Source organism: Bos indicus x Bos taurus, chromosome 3 (assembly GCF_003369695.1).
Source record: "Bos indicus x Bos taurus breed Angus x Brahman F1 hybrid chromosome 3, Bos_hybrid_MaternalHap_v2.0, whole genome shotgun sequence".
In the NCBI taxonomy this organism is placed as follows: Eukaryota; Metazoa; Chordata; class Mammalia; order Artiodactyla; family Bovidae; genus Bos; species Bos indicus x Bos taurus.
In genome coordinates this window covers 100006440-100024796 of record NC_040078.1, presented here as the reverse complement: position 1 = coordinate 100024796, position 18357 = coordinate 100006440, and the positions used below count along the sequence as shown (strand labels likewise).

General features: G+C 45.0%; 2 protein-coding genes across 2 annotated transcripts in view; one reads left to right on the top strand and one right to left on the bottom strand.

Annotated features, from left to right (window-relative positions):
• Nucleotides 1-1399, bottom strand: part of POMGNT1 (protein O-linked mannose N-acetylglucosaminyltransferase 1 (beta 1,2-)) — a 12615-nt gene extending 11216 nt beyond the window's left edge. Inside the window, exon 1 of the mRNA XM_027537392.1 lies at nt 1382-1399. The gene's annotated coding sequence lies outside the window, so the exon portion shown is untranslated. The remainder of the gene's footprint in view (nt 1-1381) is intronic.
• LURAP1 (leucine rich adaptor protein 1) lies at nt 1041-18357 on the top strand. Its single transcript, XM_027537394.1, has 2 exons — nt 1041-1546; nt 11619-18357. Exons 1-2 carry the CDS (start codon nt 1349-1351, stop codon nt 12138-12140), a joined length of 720 nt encoding a protein of 239 aa, XP_027393195.1. The 5' UTR covers nt 1041-1348; the 3' UTR covers nt 12141-18357.

The window sequence follows — 18357 nt, the reverse complement described above, 5'->3', positions numbered from 1 at the left end:
GTATTTTTTTCAAAAAGGCAAATCTATTTTGTCTGTCTCTGATTTAAAACCCTTTCATGGATCAAGGCATACTAAAGAAAAGTATGTTACTTAAAGTTACAAAGGTAACAAGCTGAAAAATAATGATAGAAATAGGGCCAATGGAAGGAGGGAAGTATAGAATGTGCAGTAAATCTTATGTATTATAATAGGAAGTCAGTAGACAATGTTTAAAATCAGGAGATGGTGATAAAAGCCTATTGTGGAGCTATGAATATAAACACCAGGAAAAAATAGCTAAAAGTGGTTGCCTCTGGGAAGTGGAACTAGATGTGGGAAAGGATAGGTCAGGGTAACTATCTTTTCATAATAAACCTTCCTGATGCCATGGACTAGAATTACTTGGATTAAAAACCAAAATCAAGCCAGAGCATAAAAAGTTTTTTTATGGATCCTCATTGCCCATAGAATAAAATCCAAGCATTTTAGAACCATCTTTTATAACCCTGTTACTCAAAATGTGGTCCCTGGACCAGCCGCATGGCCATCAGCAGGGAGCTTGTTAGAAATGCAGAATCTCTGGCCGTACCCTAGATTTACAGAATCATAACCTGCATTTTAACAAGATTCCCAGATAATCCATATATGTACAGTCAAGTATAAGAAGCATTAGCTTCAATATTGGTTTCTCCTCACTGCCCAGAAGAACTTGACTTCCTCTCCTTTAGTCTAAATTTAGTGGCTACACTGGGGGGGGGGGGGGGGGGGGGTGTGTGTGTGTGTGTGTGTGTGTGTGTGTGTGTGTGTGTGTGTGTGTGTGTGTGTGTGTGTGTGTGTGTGTGTGTATCAGTGGCTAAATTCCAACCACTGTTTTAGACCCAGCTCCTCTACTCCAGGGGCTTCCCTGGTGGCTCAGACGGTAAAGAATATACTCCAAGAAGGCTTCCAAAACCCTCTGTAGCTCTGTTAGCACTCCTCCTTAAAATCCCACTTCCCTAACTGAGGGTGCTTAACCTTCCTTCAGCAAACATTCATTGGGCGCCTGCTGAGTGCCTGGCTGGACTCAGCGCCACAGTCGGGAGAAGGCGCTGAGTTTCCTTCAGGTGCATACTCAGCATCACCCAGCCTCACCCATTCCGGAGCCAGAGGTGTATGCGCAGCACCCGAAGATCCACACTCACGCACACACATACCGAGCTCTGCGCCGCTTTTCTGAGTGTTACGGCGCCCTCCTCCCTCCGCGACAGAGTGCGGGCGGGGACCCACCGGTTCCGCCCGGCACTAGCAGCCGAAAAAGGAGGACCCCCCCCTCCCCCGGGAGCGGGATCCCGGCGTCCGGTTGCCCAACCCCGTTCAGGCTTAGGCCCGCATGGAGGGGACTGCGGAGTCCCAGACGCCTGACCTGCGAGACGTGGAGGGCAAGGTGGGCAGGAAGACCCCTGAAGGGCTGCTCCGCGGGCTGCGAGGCGAGTGGGAGCCGGGAACCTCTGAGGCTGTGCTGCTCTCGGGGGCGCCTAGCACGGGCCACAGCCTGGGGGACAAGATCATGGCGCTGAGGATGGAGCTGGTGAGTGTGGGCTGCACGGGCCGGGGGGGGTGGGGGGGGTGGGGTCGAGTCCCCAGCGTGGGGCCGGAAAGGATGGACTCGCGTACCCAGAGTTGGGCTGGGGAGGAGAGAGTTAAAACCACCTGCCCAACTCCTCAGGATTCCTACCAGATCAGTCTTTAATCCTTGGGGTCCATTAATTGCCTTCCCCACCAAGGGTGAGTGGAGTACTCACTCCCTCCGGGTGGGAGGTGCAGGATTTGGTAAGCTTTTTTTTTTTTTTGCCAAATAATTGGGAGGGGAGAGGTGAGGGTTGGGAAGCCTTGAGAACCTAGGACGGGACAAATCTAGCTCCTCCTTTCCCCCTAGCCACCATTACAGGGCAACAGTTTTTGTCTCCTCCTCCAAATTGGGCCCGGGGTTTGTTCCTCTGTGGCTCCAGTATCCACCCCAACACTCTGCACAGTAGAGATTTGCGTGAAAACTGCCTGGACTAGGGCCACTAAAAACATCCTCTTTCCCCAGCATCCCCCACACCTACGGACAATATTTGAAAGTTCCTAGGAGCTTAGCAGACACGGAGGAGCAGCACCAGCATGTTGGCCTCACCTCCTCAGACCCCGTCTCCTTCCTGCCAGCCCCCAAGTACACTGGAGATTTGCATCTCTCCCGCACTTCCTTGGGGAGAAGAGGAGGAAACCAGCACCCAGCCCCTTCCCTGTTGCTGCTGCTCTAGATTCAGAGCCAAAAGGGCAGCTGGGGCCTCCCAGGCTCCCTAGGGCCCTGGTTCTGGTGAAGGGGGTGATCTACACCTGCCACCACTTTGCAACCAATTCTAGGGAACTGAGGAATTGCCAGCTACTTTCTGGCCTAGAACCAGGAGTCCACAGTGAGTGTGTCAGCTAATAGGTCTTCCTGGAGCCCCACTGTGCCCAGTTCTGTGCCCTGCTGAAGTGTGATGTGTGTGTGTGTGTGTGTGTGTGTGTGTGTGTGTGTGTGTGTAGGGAGATGTTGGGAGGGAGGTCTTGGGGCTTCCTGAAAGGATGGGAGGAGAGTTTTCTGGGCAAAGCAGTCAGGGAAGGCTCCCTGGGGGAAGGATTTGAATGCCATGTGTGCATTTGGCCTTGCAGATTGGAAGCTATTGCCAGATTCTCCCCAGTAGGGCTGTAACTGTGCCCACCTAAGGGAGGGGTCTGGCTTTGCCTCACTGTACAAACTTGAGCTGAGGGCAGAGAAAGAGCTAACTTAGAATGTCTTGCTTTGGAAACTAACTTTCACCAAGTGCATGTGCCAGGAATCATGCTGAACATTTTACAAGATAGTCTCCTAGTTCTCACGGAAACTTACTAGGCAAGGGATATTTTATAGATGAAGAAACTGAGGCACAGAGAGGCTAAGTAGCTGCCCAAAGTCAGACAAAAAGTAAAAAGTATAGCCAAGTTTTGAATTCAGATGATTTGCCTGCACTTTACATTTTCAGTATTGAGACTTGCTTTGTGCCAGATGCATTAAATGTCTTTTATGTCACTGGAGGGAGAAAAGCAGTTATCCTGTCTCACAGAGGAAACAGGCTTGCAGGTGCTGAGGGGCTTGCCTGAGCTCACACGGGGAGGAGCCATGGCTGCTCTCTCTAGCTTTAACTCTTTCCTGTCTTTGGTGGAGATTGCGTGTGTGCTAAGTTACCTCAGTCCTGTCCGACTCTTTGTGACCCCATGGACTGTAGCCTGCCAGCCTCCTCTGTCCATGGGATTCTCCAGGCAAGAATACTGGAGTGGGTTGCCATGCCCTCCTCCAGGAGATCTTTCTGACCCAGGGATCGAACCCGGGACTCCTCAGTCTCCAGCATTGCCAGGTGGATTCTTTATCACTGGCACCACCTGGGAAGCCCTGGTGGAGATTACCTATTGGTAAACTTGAAAGGATACGTTTCATTTTTGTTTGGATCTTTCTGCATTTCGGACCCAGCCTGGCCTGGGGCCCAGGGCTACCTATGAAAGACACAAGGGAGGGAGCTTTCTGGTCCTGCTCAGGGAGAGGTTCCCTAAGTGCCCTACTCCATTCCTTTCTCCCTCCTCTGCAAAGGTGCCTTTGGTCTCTTTTATGCACTCTGCTCTGGGGAGGACAAGGGGTGGGGCATTGGGGCGGTTCCCCTGGAGCCACTTGTGGCAGAACTAGCCCAAGCCCTGTAGTAGTGTCCTTCAACTGCCCCTCACCCAGCTTTCCTGCAGGGAGTGGGCAGGCCTGCCCTTGAGGCCAAGGTCATCCCTGTTTCTTGGCCACTTCCCTCCCCTACTCAAAAGTTGAGTGAACCAGACAGACTCTGGGATCTGTGGGAAGGGAAAACAATGGCAACCTCCCATTCTTAATCCTCCCACCCACAGAACTGTTGCTATGGCAACCCACCCCCACAGAACAGTTTGAGAAAAAGCTTTAGGCAGGGAGAGAGAAGGCATGGGTTCAAGTCCTGGCTCTGCTCCTAAATCCTTTTGTGATTTTGAGCAGAGCCCTGACTCTCTTTGGCCTCAGTTTTTCTACTTCTAGAGGGAGGGTAGGGGGGCGGGGGAGGGTAACAATAGTCTAGGAATCTCAGTCTCAAACCAGGGAGCTGAGACTCAGATCTCTGGGTTTTTGTGCCCAGACTTGATTTAGATTGAGCCTGTGAGTGAGCTGTACTTGTGACCTTAGGGCTGGTCAGAGCGTCTGATGTATGCTTGTTAAGGGAGGAACGGGGAACCTGAATTCCCCTGGGAAGAGAATTGGGTTGGAGTGGCCTCTGATGCTGCATCTTTTCTGCGCTGTTTATCCCCTTGCCAGAGAGATTGGTGTGAAATGAGTGTTTCTTTTTCTGGCAAGAAAGCTTTGCTTTCTTCTATTCTGAGCAGTTGTGCTGTCACAGTCAGGGAATCCCACTGTCACAGGACTATAAGATCTGCTGCTCAGATTCATTTCTCACCAATGTGATAAAACCCAGCCCCCAAACCCTGAGACCAGCAAAGACACCAAAGAAAATAAAGGCCAGAGAATCATAGCACTGAAGCCGACCTACCCAATCCTAGTCTAAGCACCATAAATGAACTGGGTGGGACCTGCTACCCTCAGGGAGCTCACAGTCCAGGTTAGGGGAGAAACAGACTAGCCACTGTGGCACAGGTGCTGGAACCCACAGAGTACTTCCAGGAAGAGTCTTCACTGTAGAGTGACATGGTCAGATTTGTGTTCTGGAAAGGCACGACTGAGTTGGAGACGCAAGCTATTTCCTCTGGTTAGAATGACTCTCCATTGCTTTGTCTGGCTAAGACTCACTTGACTTTCAAGTCTCAGCTCCTGTCCTTCATTCTAGGAAGCATTTCCTTACTCCCCTGGTTAGGTTGTAGTCCTCTGGGTACCCACAGCTCTCTGTGCAGCATTTATGTCCCCTGGCATTTCCTGCTCTGAATTTTAAGTTCTTGTATCTTTGTCTTATCTACTAGACTGTGAACTCCGAAGGCAAGAAATGGTGTCTTTTCTTGCTTTAGCTACAAAATGCCATGCCTATAAAAAACACTCAATAAATACTGTTCCACGACCGAATGGCTTAATTTCATCTTGAAGAAGTATGGGGAAGACTTTCTAGAGGAGGCAACATTTGAGTGGGCCTTGAATATAGTCAATGGGAATTCCAGTTCAAGATGGCACATTAAACACATGCATTTACTTCCATTCCCTCTTGAAATTCCACTAAAAGCTAGTAAAGAGCTTATTTTTAAAGCCATGAAGCCATTAGGACAAGAATAGGAGAGAAGGTGATAGAAATAAAATCTGGAAGCTGAAAGCAGAAGGAAGACTAGTAACTAAGTAGACTTGAAAGAAGCTGAATTCCAAGCCAGCAATGAAAAAAGCAGAAAAGCAATCCATTTTACACCTCAAAGGTCTCAGGAGCTATTCTCAGATATTTCTGGAACTGAGGGTACAAATGGAGCTGAACACAAATGGGTTGATGAATGTCTATCTAAGAATCATACTCTTTAAGATTCCCTTCACAACTGGGCAACTAATTGCCCACTACTCCTTTATCATCACAGAAGACTGGAAATGCACGTTTTGGAAAGAAGGGAACAGAAGGAAGGGAAGAAGGGCAAGGGCAGAAGGCTGGAAGGCAGGAAGAAAGGGAAGGAGAGAGGGATGGAAGAAGGGAGGAAAGAGGAAGGAAGGGAGGAGAAAATAAAGCAGGAGAAGCATTTTTAGTATGAGAAGTTTTGTTTAATGCATTTAGTTTGGTCATGGACTAAATGGTTTTACCTTTAATCTATTTGTCCCCAGCATAAAATAATTGAATATAATCTCTTTTATCTTGTATCATTAATAGTCTGTATAGTCTATGGTACTTCAGTTATTTATGTCCAGATCTCCTTATTGAAACTGTAAGATTCTGTTAAGTAGGGAGAGTTTTTCCATTATCTTTGTTTTCAGTTCAGTTTAGTCGCTCAGTCGTGTCCAACTCTTTGTGACCTCATGGACTGCAGCACACCAGGCCTCCCTGTTCATCATCAACTCCCGGAGTTTACTCAAACTCATGTCCATTGAGTCAGTGATGCCATCCAACCATCTCATCCTCTGTTGTCCCCTTCTCCTCCCGCCTTCAGTCTTTCCCAGCATCAGGGTCTTTTCAAATGAGTTAGTTCTTCGCATCGTGACCAAAGTATTGGAACTTTGGCTTCAGCATCAGTCCTTCCAATGAGCATTCAGGACTGATTTCCTTTAGGATGGACTGATTGGATCATCTTGCAGTCCAAGAAGACTCTCAAGAGTCTTCTCCAACACCACAGTTCAAAACCATCAGTTCTTCGGTGCTCAGCTTTCTTCATAATCCAAATCTCACATCTATACATGACTACTGGAAAAACCATAACTTTGACTATACGGACCTTTGTTGGCAAAGTAATGTCTCTGCTTTTTAATATGCTGTCTAGGTTGTCTTTGTGTAATTACTAGAAGATCCAGGTACCCAATAATCATTTGTTTAATTGAATTCACGTTGGGATATTCTTCCAAAAACACAAATAATTTCAGGTACAAAATTTTCTGTGCTTATGCCATAGTAGATAAGTTAATTATAATAATAGGCATGCTGCTACTGCTGCTGCTGCTAAGTCACTTCAGTCGTGTCCGACTCTGTGCAACCCCAGAGATGGCAGCCCACCAGGCTCCCCCGTCCCTGGGATTCTCCAGGCAAGAACACTGGAATGGGGTGCCACTTCCTTCTCCAATGCATGAAAGTGAAAAGTGAAAGTGAAGTCGCTCAGTCATGTCTGACTCTTCGCAACCCCATTGATTGCAGCCCACCAGGCTCCTCCGCCCATGGGATTTTCCAGGCAAGAGTACTGGAGTGGGTTGCCATTGCCTTCTCCAGGCATAACTACCTTTTATTGATTAGTGAATACTTGTCAGACAGTATGCCATGCCTGTGACTGTTCCTTCTACTTCTTAATAAACCTTTAGAGAGTATTCTCTTTTACCATGAAGAAATGATGGCTTAAAGGAAAAGTATATTCCCATTTCATATGGCTCATTAGTGGCAAAACCAGAATTTGAATCTAGGACTGTTTAATTCCAGTGGCTATATTTTTCTCAGTGTACAAATACTCGGTCTTATTTCTGGCTTATCATTGTTGGTTTGAGTGAAGCATTTATTTCCTGAATAGTTTAATAAACACTTATCAAGTAATATATATTTAAAACATAATAAAACCAAAGATCTCCAGATTGGGAGATACGAAGCAGAGTCTGAGAGCAAGAAGGATTAAATTAAAATATACCAAATGTTATGTAATACCCCTCTTAGCCTTTCCCTTACTTGGCTCCCAGAATAATGGCAGCTTTGCTTACATTATATTCTCTAAATGGGTATAATATAGTGAATCTTATGAACCCAAGAGAAACACACACTCATACACACAAACAAAAGATACTACCTACGTTACCCAATTGAACAGCCTCACTGAATAACTCTTAGTGAGGTTCAGGGTTGGCAAGCCTCAGGCACCGACTTTACAATCAGCTTTTTTAGAGACCAGTCTGAAGTGTGAGCAGCAGCTTAAGATTATAAGACTGATGAAACCCTTTAACTATATAGACTTAAATGGAAAAAAGAAAAAACTTGAATAGAGATATTCAGAGAGATAAGAACTTAAATAATCGTTAATTATATCCTTAAAGAGATGAGATAATATTGCAGTCATGAACAAAAATGTAAAGTTATAAAAGGAAACATGTAAGGACTTCCCTGGTGGTTCAGTGGCTAAGACTCTGCACTCCTAATGCAGAGGACTAGGGTTCAATCCCTGGTCAGGGAACTAGATTCCACTAAACATTCTGCATGCCACATCTAAAGATTCTGCATGCTGCAAGTAAAAGATCCTGCATGCCACAACTAAAAAGAAGAAGAAGAAATCCAAGATCTAGAAACAACTCTTGAAAATAGAAACATGATAGGAAAAAATGAAAAACTCAATAGAAGAGTTGATAATGTTGAAATATTTCACAAACTAGAATACACATAGGAAGAGGAGGAAGAGAGAAAAAATAGAGGATCCATTCAGGGTACCTTCTATCCAAATAAAGATATTTCCAGGAAGAACAAAAATGTGTGTGTGTGTGTGTGTATAGGTAGACAGGCTTAGACAATTAAGAATCTGCCTGCAATGTGGGAGACCCAGGTTTGATCCCTGGGTTGGGAAGATCCCCTGGTGAAGGAAATGGCAACCCAGTCCAGTACTCTTGCCTGGAGAATTGCATGGACAGAGGAACCTGGCAGGCTACAGTCTATGGGGTCGCAAAGAGTCAGACATGACTGAGCAACTAAACACTTTCACTCTTTCATATATATGTATTTTTCATATATATATATATAATCATCAATGAAATAATTAAAATCTCCCAGAACTGGAGGACATGAGCCTACAGATTAAAAGTGCCCAACAAATGACCAGTTCAGTGGATGAAAGCAAAATCACACAATGGTAAATCGTTATGATAATTTAGGACACTGGGGATCATGAGAAGATCCTAAAAACTTCTAGAAAGAGTGGGAAGGTGGTCACATACAATAAATCAGAATGGCATCAGACTTTTTAAATGTAGCACTGAAAATTAGAAGACGATGGAAAAATGCTTTAAATTCTGACAAAAAATTATTTTCAACCTAGATTTCTATGCTCAGCTAATCAGTCAGTAGTGTGAGGAATGAATAACAATGTTTTAAAACATGTGAAGCTTCAACAAATATACCTCCTATGCAGGTATAGTCTATGCAGACTTTTCTTGGGAAGCTACTGGAGGAAAAGCACCACACATACATTAAGGAGTAAATCAATAAAAAAGATGTGGGATCCAGGAATTGGGATCCAACTCAAGAGAGAGGCAAAGGGAATCCCCAAGGTGATAGTGAAGGGAGATAGATCTCTGGAGGATAGTTGTGCAGCAGGGACAGATTGGAGCAGGTCAGAAACTGCCTCGAAGAAGAGGGAATAGATAGAACATGTGATATGTTTAAAAGTCTTGGGGAGGGTGGAATGAATTGGGAGAGTAGTACTGATATATATAAAAGACGCTTACTCCTTGGAAGGAAAGTTATGACCAACCTAGATAGCATATTCAAAAGCAGAGACAATCCTTTGTCAACAAAGGTCTGTCTAGTCAAGGCTATGGTTTTTCCAGTGGTCATGTATGGATGTGAGAGTTGGACTGTGAAGAAAGCTGAGCGCCGAAGAATTGATGCTTTTGAACTGTGGTGTTGGAGAAGACTCTTGAGAGTCCCCTGGACTGCAAGGAGACCCAACCAGTCCATCCTAAAGGAGATCAGTCCTGGGTGTTCATTGGAAGGACTGATGTTGAAGCTGAAACTCTAATACTTTGGCCACCTGATGCAAAGAACTGACTTATTTGAAAAGACCCTGATGCTGGGAAGGATTGAAGGCAGGAGAAGGGGACAACAGAGGATGAGATGGTTGGATGGCATCACTGACTCAATGGACATGGGTTTGGGTGGACTCCGAGAGTTGGTGATGGGCAGAGAGGCCTGGCATGCTACAGTTCATGGGGTCACAAAGAGTCGGACATGACTGAGCAACTGAACTGAACTGATATATATACACTATAATGTGTCTAATAGATAGCTAGTGGGAAGGTGCTGTATATCACAAGGAGCTCAACTCAGTGCTCTATGATGACCTAGAGGGATGGGGTTGGGGGTGGGAGGGGGGCTCAAGAGGAAGGGGATCTATGTATACATATAGCTGTTTTACTTTGTTGTACAGTGGAAGCTTACACAACATTGTAAAGCAATTATACTTCAATAAAAAAAAAAAAAATAAAGCTTTGAGAGGGAAATTCAGACTCCTGGGAGAGAGTTTAAGGATGACTTACTGATAACAATATACCAAACTAAGCAAAACAGTTGTGGTAGTAGTAGTAATAATAAGGATAATAATTATTATCTAAAAAGTAAAACTTACAGTTGTAAAAAAAGGAAAAGTAGCCACAGTAAACCACATGGCTTAGCTGTGAGTAGCATTTCCAAATTCTAACAAGGTAAATGCTGAATGATTAATTTTATTACATATGTTGTAATAAAATGGGGAGGGTGTGAGTATGGCAGAGATATAGGGAGTAGGATGAAAGAGTTAAATCCTTAACCTTCTATTATATACAAAGTCAATAGAAAATACTTAAAAATCAGTAAGCAGTTATTTAGAAATTAGAAGGTAAGTACCAAAATAAATGGGCTTCCCTGGTGGCTCAGCAGGAAAGAAACCACCTGCCATGCAGGAGACATGGGAGACATGGGTTTGATCCCTGGGTTGGGAAGATCCCTTGGAGGAAGGCATGGCAACCCACTCTAGTATTCTTGCCTGGAGGATCCCATGGACAGGGGAGCCTGGCTACATTCAGTAGGGTCGCACAGAGTTGGATACAACTGAAGTGACTGGGCACACACACAACAAAATAAACAGCTAAAAAATTAATAATAGTTGTCTTTGGCAAGTGGGATTTAGGATGGGGAAACTTCCTTTTCTTAACAAAGCTTACAGAACTATTTGCTTCTTTATGTACATCTACTACTTTCATTAAAAGTGAAACTAAATGAAATGAAATTTTAAAAGTTATGTGTGGCAGGACCTGGAATTCCCATGGAAATATGGTAGAGATGAAGTTAGAGGGATGAGCACGAGCCATATTATGACAGGCTTTTGAATACCTGCTGCTAAAATATTCCAATATTCTGTTTTCTGAGAGCAGTGCAAAGCCCTTAAAGGTTCTTGAGCAAGGGAAGGACGAGTTCAGACTTGTGCTTGGGGAAGATAACTCAGTGCATCTGAGCTGGAAAGGACCCTAGAGATTACCCAATAAGTCAGACTGGCACTCAGTGCAGACAGGGAGACTGGTGTATAGAAGAGGGAAGCCCCAAATCCCCAGCCAGGAGGATTCTGACCCTTGGAAGCTCTAGCCAACCCTTCCCTCCCCACAGCGCCTACTGCCACCCCCCGAAGGGACTGGGGGGCCAGGTTAGCCTCCTCTTTGTGCCACGCCCCCAGCTCATGCCTCCGTTTGGCCCAATCTGTTTCCCAATTAACACTTGGCCCCCTCTAAGGCAACTTTTTGGATGACTGCTTCTAAGTCTTACTGGTGAATCTGGACTGGTTCAGTAGTAAATATCCTATCTGTGAAGTTTCGATCTCACTAGGATTGGATTTTAATATTATTTACTGAGATCTTACTCTATACCAGGTACAGTGGTCCATACTTAGTAGACAACATCTCAAAACTCTCCCAACCACGCTGTGAGGTGAGTCATTTAAACCTATTTCACAGACAAGGAAACCCAGGCCCAGCAAAGGCAAGAAAGTTGCCCGCAGTCATAAAGCTGATCAGTTGTAGAGCTGAGATTTTAAGCAGCAATCTCTCTGCTTCTAAAGCCTACAGTCCAAACCATTCTATTTACATGGTTCTTGAAAGTCAAGCATAGTTGGTTGGATTACGAGGTAGAGGCCTCTAGAAACACTGGGGAAACCCATGGCCCAGAACCTGGGACTGATTTCTTCTCCCACTCCCCTAGGCTTACCTGAGAGCCATCGACGTGAAGATCCTGCAGCAACTGGTGACCTTGAATGAGGGCATTGAGGCGGTGCGCTGGCTGTTGGAGGAGAGGGGGACATTGACCAGCCACTGCAGCAGCCTCACCAGCAGCCAATATAGCCTGACAGGCGGGAGCCCAGGCCGCTCAAGGCGAGGCAGCTGGGACAGCCTGCCAGACACAAGCTCCACTGACCGGCTGGACAGTGTCTCCATCGGCAGCTTCCTGGACACAGTGGCGCCCAGCGAGCTGGATGAACATGGCCCGCCTGGGGCTCCCCGTCCCGAGATGGACTGGGCGAAGGTTATACCTGGTGGGGAGAGGGCCAGGACTGAGGTGGACCTGACAGCCACCAGGCTAGGGAGCTTGAGGGCCGTGTGGAAACCCCCAGGGGAGGGGCTGCAAGGTGCATCTCCTGAGCTGCCAGAGGATGAGAGTGCCAAGCTGGGCTTTGAGACCCACTGGTACTGGGGCCAGTGCCAGGATGATGTGACCTTCCTGTAACAACTCTTCCACCCTTTTGGTTCTTTACTCACTAGGCTCTGGTCTCCCTTGAATTTGTTCTCCCTCTGTCTGGAATTAGGAAGAGGCTACATTGAAATCAGTTACCATGAAACCTGGCCTTACCATCCCTCTGGTCCCTGGGGAGGCTCTGCCTTTAACCTTCAATTATTGGGTCCCTAGAGCTATTTCCATAGATACGTGGACTCTAGAGGCTTGACCTGTGGCTCCAGGTGTGATAGTATCTCTTCTCATTTCTCCACAACTAGGTAAGGATTTGAGGGTTTAGCATCCCTATGAAATCACTGATGAAGGGACTGGGATTTGATTACCTCACCCACTTCTAGGAGCCTTAGCCCCACTTTTGGCCAATATGGAGGACTATGGAGGGACATGGACATTCAGGGCCAAACCTCCATGGATTGGCCCTCCCAGAAGCCTTTGGGGTTGGTAGGGCCACCCCTTCCTGTCTGGTGAGTGATGTCATTTCCTGCCAGGATGGATTAGCCTTTCCTTTGTACCAGTCTTTTAGTGATGATAGATATAGGGGTATTTGAGCCCCTGCTGCTAAGTGAGACCATGTTATTTATTCTCCCTACCATTCCTTCTTGTGAATGGGAGTATACTACCCTCCTGGCAGGAAAGTTTCTCAGTCAGATGTTTGCACTTCTCAGAAAGGTTCTTTCTATTTAAACAGGGAGTTCTCATTTTATTCCAGGGATTCTCACTTCTTCTCTGACACCTGCCTGTCTGGTGCCTGCACTCCTGTTTCTCTGCTTTTAGGGAGGAAACTGGCAGGGGCCTCCACCTACAGATCTCAACAGTCTATTTGGCCTGCCCTGCCATAGTCCCCTGTCTTATTCTGTCCCTGGTTTGCCCCCATTCTTGTATTCTGGCTCCAAATCTGTCTGCCAGAAGGTTCAGCCTTTGTGTCTCCACACCTTCTCAGTTTCTACTCTGAGCCTCAGGCCTTTAATATGCAGATGAGTCCTTCAACTTCTGATGGGAGCCAGAGGGAGAAGCTTGGGGTGTAGCAGAATCTCCAAAAGGGGGAGATATCTTCTCAGATCCTGTGATTCCCCTTCCCCCATCCTGCCCCAGACCTCCCATCATTTGGACACTAAAATGCTGGCCTGGGGCTGGGACACAAGGAATCCCCTTGTCTGGGTTACAATGCGGGGCGTGGCAGAGAAAGACTGAGGCTCTTTGGTCTTAGGGCCCGCATCCTGGGAGGGGGAGAGTGGGAGGGAAAGACTGCTTTCCTTCCTCTCTTAGAACAAGCTCTAGACTCCTGGGACTGCAGAGGAAGCGGGGCACTGGCTCTGGTCCTGGGTCCCAGGGCCCTAGTGAGTTACACCAAAGAAGGGACTCAGGGAAGCTGCCAACCTGGGGCTCAGGGAGGGGACAGGCCCAGGGCGAGGGTGGAGATGAGGGCTATGACTGATGTCAGAGTATGTTTGGCCTTGGAAATTAACCCTGGGAACCCCAGGTACTGCCCCTATGTTGGTCCCTGTCTTTCCTGGGCCCTGAAACTATTAATAGATTATTGGAAGGCAAAAAGGAGAAAAAAAGGATGTCAGGTGATCCTTGCCTATTTGCTGTGCCCTCCTGAGTTGAGAAGATCCTCTGAAGAAGGAAATGGCAACCCACTCCAGTATTCTTGCCTGGGAAATCCCATGGACAGAGGAGGCAGGCAGACTGCAGTTCATGGGGTCGCAAAGTTGGACACGACTAAGCGACTTCACTTCCTGATTTGAGGAATCTTCAAATCCTAGAATAACCCCTGCAGTTTCTCTACTTTTCATTCTATGCTAGGGAAGGGACAGAAGCCAAGTTGTTCATCTCTAGTTCCCATAAACTGCTCAAGTCTTATCCTGAAACCCCCACCCAGATCCTTTTCGGGCAATACATTTGATTTGTGGCTGTCCTCTAAAGACCATGTTTCCTCCTCTCAAAGGGATTGAAATCTCTAAAGAATATAGGTAAGTCTCTTCTTTGCTGCCCACCAGCAAAATATACAAATATACGTTAAGTCTCTTCTTAAAAATATAAGTAACTCTCACTTACAAATATAAGTAAGTCTCTTCTTCTCCTTACCATCCCTCTTGGTCTCGGGGCTGCTGACTTCCTTTAGGCTGGGAATTCAAGTACCCTTTCCCAGTACCCTGACCCTGTTGCCATTTTGTGGTAACTTTGGGTAACTACCTTTCTGCTTGAAACCCTTGTGTTCCTTTTTTAAGCTTGCTGGTTCATTTAATCTACAAACTTCTAAGCTGAAGAGGTTGTCCGCCCTCTTGTGGCTATTATGCACCATTGCTGGAGTAGCTGGGTGAAACCTTCAGGCTCAAAAGAGCCTTAATGAAGACCAGCCCTCTGATTGCACAGACATGTTAGAGAGACAGGCCTAGAGAAGGCAGAGAGTACCCCAGATTTGCCTGTGGTAACTCTGAGGATCCTCAGGTTAAAGAACCCGGATCACCTGCCTACCTGCCTATCCACCAAAGTTCTATCACTTGACCAGACCATTCCCCCACCGCACCCTGTCAACATCATCCAAGCCCAGAGGATCTGAAAGCAATTTTCTCCCTGTTTTAACATTCAGGTTCTTACCTTGTCCTAGAAAGGCAGCTTGGTGTTTGCAGAAAGAGCCACAGACTCTGAGGAAAGAGACTCTTGGACCAGAATTGGGTAAAGGGTGCATTAATCCGGACCAGGGATACAAGGAAAATCAGTCCTGGACCAAATATTTTTCTGGGAAGGCAGGGTGAGAAGGCCCAACATCATGGGATCAGAACTCAACATTACAGACCTAGACATTAGAAGAAGGGGATAGGGATGGGAGATGAGAGAGAAATTCAAATGGATCCCGAGGAGTTGAAAGCTTCAAAGTCAAGGGATTTATCTCAGTTTGGATAGGCATCTGAGGGTGAGAGGCTAGAGAGGTGGGTGAGTGGGGCTGCCTGGGAACTCCAGGTAACCTGGATATCCCGTCTCAGTACCTTAGATTTCATTTCACTCCCAGAGAAGCTGGTAAACACACACCCTTGGTCCCTTCTACCTGCTTCTGTACTGGCTGTTTAAGGCTTAGCTCTCCTGTTAGTTTAGACCTTTCCAGGTTATGAAGAGGACCTGTTTAGGAGCTCAAAGAAGAAGACATGAAAAGGGAGAGAGATGCAGAAAGACAAAAAAGAATGAGATGAAAAGGGAGTCTTGAAAATATGATCAGAGGGAGCATACTATCCTCTAAGTGGGCTGCAGACTTTTGTCAGGGTCAGGGTAAAGGCAGAGGCCAGACTGCTCTTGGTAGCTGTGGAAACAGCATCTGAGAGGGTAAGAGGTGATGCTGCTGGGATGAGTCCATCAAGGAGACGTGAGACCATGTGAATGCTCAGGTATGAGAGCCTGCATTTAGGATGGGGCAATGAACTTGAGCCCTGGACTGAGCGGGAGCTCAGCGGCAGCTTAGGTGAGAAGTGTTTGGAGTTTGCAGTGGACTCAGGCTCGCTCTGTGCGTGGTGCCAGCCACGTACTGGGTGTTCAGTAGCAACCAGAGTAGAAGAATAAATGTGTGTAAACCCAGGAAGAGACGTGGCTTATAATTTAAAAAGTGGTTAATTAGGAATAGGAAATTTAAAGTATTATTCCATTCTCAGCAACACTATAAATAATGCATTATTAACAGATAGATTATAAATGAACTATGCTATGAACCTAGGTCAGTCTGCTGCAGAGGCTTCCAGGAAATCTTCCCTGATTCCCCATTCCCTTCTCACAGACCTTACTCTCCTAGGAGAACAGGTTATGCGGCCCAGCAGCAGGGCCAGTGTACACGTTTTCTATGGCTGCTGTGACAAACTGTCACAAACTTAATGGCTTAAAACAACACAAATGTGTTATCTTACAGTTCTGGAGGTCACAGGTCTGAAATCAATTTCATTGGGTCAAGTTAAAAAGTGTCGGTAACCTCTTCTGGAGACTCTAGGGGGCAGTCCATTTATTTGCCTTTTCTAGCTTCTAGAGGCTGCTTGTGTTCCTTGACTCATGGCCCCTTCCTCCATCGTCAAAGCCAGCAACATAGTTTCCGCCTTTCTGACCTCTACTTCCATTCTTACATCTTTCTCTGATTCTCCCGTCTCCTACCAGGAGGATTACATTGTGATTATATATCCCTGTGCTTGTATTGGGCCCACTGTGATAACAGAATCATCTCCCCATCTCAAGATCCCTACTTTAACCGTATCTTCCCAGTCATTTTTGCCACAGAAGGTAAACTATTCCTAGATTATGGAGCTTAGGACTTGAACATCTTTGGAGGAAGGACCATTATTCAGCCCTCCTCAAGCAGAGATGGAGGGTGGGCAGGAAGATGTACCCAGGCCCAGAACAAGCCTCTCAGCTGTAGCGAGCCTCCTTCAGCCTGGAGTGAGAGGTGGTGCCAAGGGGAGTTAGCCAGCCCAGGCCCCATGTCTAGAGAATGGTAAATGCCTCCTGCATCACTACCAAAGAGAGCTGAGAGTGAAGGTCATACTTGGGAGAAAGTCTCAGTTTAGGGAACCTTTCAGACCTGAGACTTCTCTGGTGAATGTCATGGAGGGTTCCAACAGGCTGTGTCTTCAACATTGCCTCCTTTCCAGAATCATACCTTGTTCCTCCTCAAGGTAGAAGATAATTACTGGCTAACACTAGCTTGAGCTCTCTCTACAAGAGTAGATTAGTTGTCTCTCTTTTAAATTATTATTTTTTTATTCCTTGTTAAACCATGCTTGGCAGAGCATGGTGACTTTTTGTTTGATTTTATTCTTTTAATCCCTGATCCCTGTTCTCATTCCTCTCCCTGACCCAGACACACACTTCAATGTGTTCAGTATGTGTTTGGATATGTATGTATCTTTGAAATACAATTATGTGCTTATGTGTTTTAATATATATAAATGATATACTTCTAAAGTAAGCACCTTTATAATGAATTAACCCATATTACAGTGATTTAACACAATAAAGATTTATTTTTCACTTACACAGCAGCACAGGTGTTCTTGGTTGGACAGCTCTCCTTCACTGCCCACTTCATGCCCTAGGCTCCTTCTATTTTCAGGTGGTGATGGGCTGACCCTGTATCATAAGGTTCTCTATCAATTCTTCACCAAATTGTTTTACCATCCATTTATAACCATTTTATAAATTGGGTATTTCACTAGCAATTACAAAATGATTATTCTCTAATGCTATTATTTTTCCTTCTATTAGTCATAATTCTCTACAGAAAAACTTTTTTTACATCCTTCAGGACCATTTGGTTACCCTGAAATAAAGTTCATACCAGAATGGCAAGATAAGTGCTTAAATCGCTGCCCTTATTTATCCCTTTCAAATAGTAAGTTGATGTCCTAGCAACTTGGTGTTCAATGATTTTGTTTTGTTTTACTTTCTTTTTAAATTATTGTTGTGAACTTATTGTTTTATATATTTAATGTCTTTTAATCATTTTGTAGTTATTTTTTGTTTTATATTATGAAAAATCTTGAGAGTAAACAATAGTAGAGAAAATAGTATAATGAGTTTCCATGAATCCATCACCCAGCTTCAATAATTATCAACTCTGGTCAATCTTGGTTTATTTATTCCCTCAACTACTCTTCCCCTAACCAAGATTATTTTGAAGCAAAACTAGATATGATCCCACTTTATTTATAATGTTTTATTATGTACCTCTAAAATATAAGGACTTTTATTATGATTATTATACCTAAAATTAATAATTCCTCAATATAATGAAATATAGCTATTTAATTTTCTGATAAACTTTTGTTTAAGTTTTACTATTTCAGGATTATCCTGGCCTCTTAAAAGAAATTAGGAAGTGTTTCTTTCTCCTTTGTTTTCTGAAAACATTTTTGTAACTTTGGCAGCATTATTCAGTATTTGATAGACTTCATCAGTGAAATAATCTGGGCTTGGAATTTTCTTTGTGGGGGAGGGTTTTGATAAATTCAATTTCTGTGATACATATAGAGGTATTCCAACTTTTAATTTCATTTTGAGTTAGTTTTGGTAAGTTGTGTTTTTCAAATATTTTGTTTCAATTAAGTTGTTGAATTTATTGGCATAAAATTGTTTATAACACTGCCTTGTTATTCTTTTTAAAAAACTATTCGTTGGAAAATAAAGCACAAGTGTAGAAAACACACAAAATAAATATAGGACTTAATGAATTATTAAA

What these genes read in the sequence shown, in the direction of transcription:
- LURAP1 (XM_027537394.1), top strand. Translation starts at nt 1,349, where the DNA reads ATGGAGGGGACTGCGGAGTCCCAGACGCCTGACCTGCGAGACGTGGAG. An exon ending in TGGCGCTGAGGATGGAGCTG is followed by an intron (nt 1,547 to 11,618) that starts GTGAGTGTGGGC and finishes CCACTCCCCTAG; the next exon opens with GCTTACCTGAGAGCCATCGA.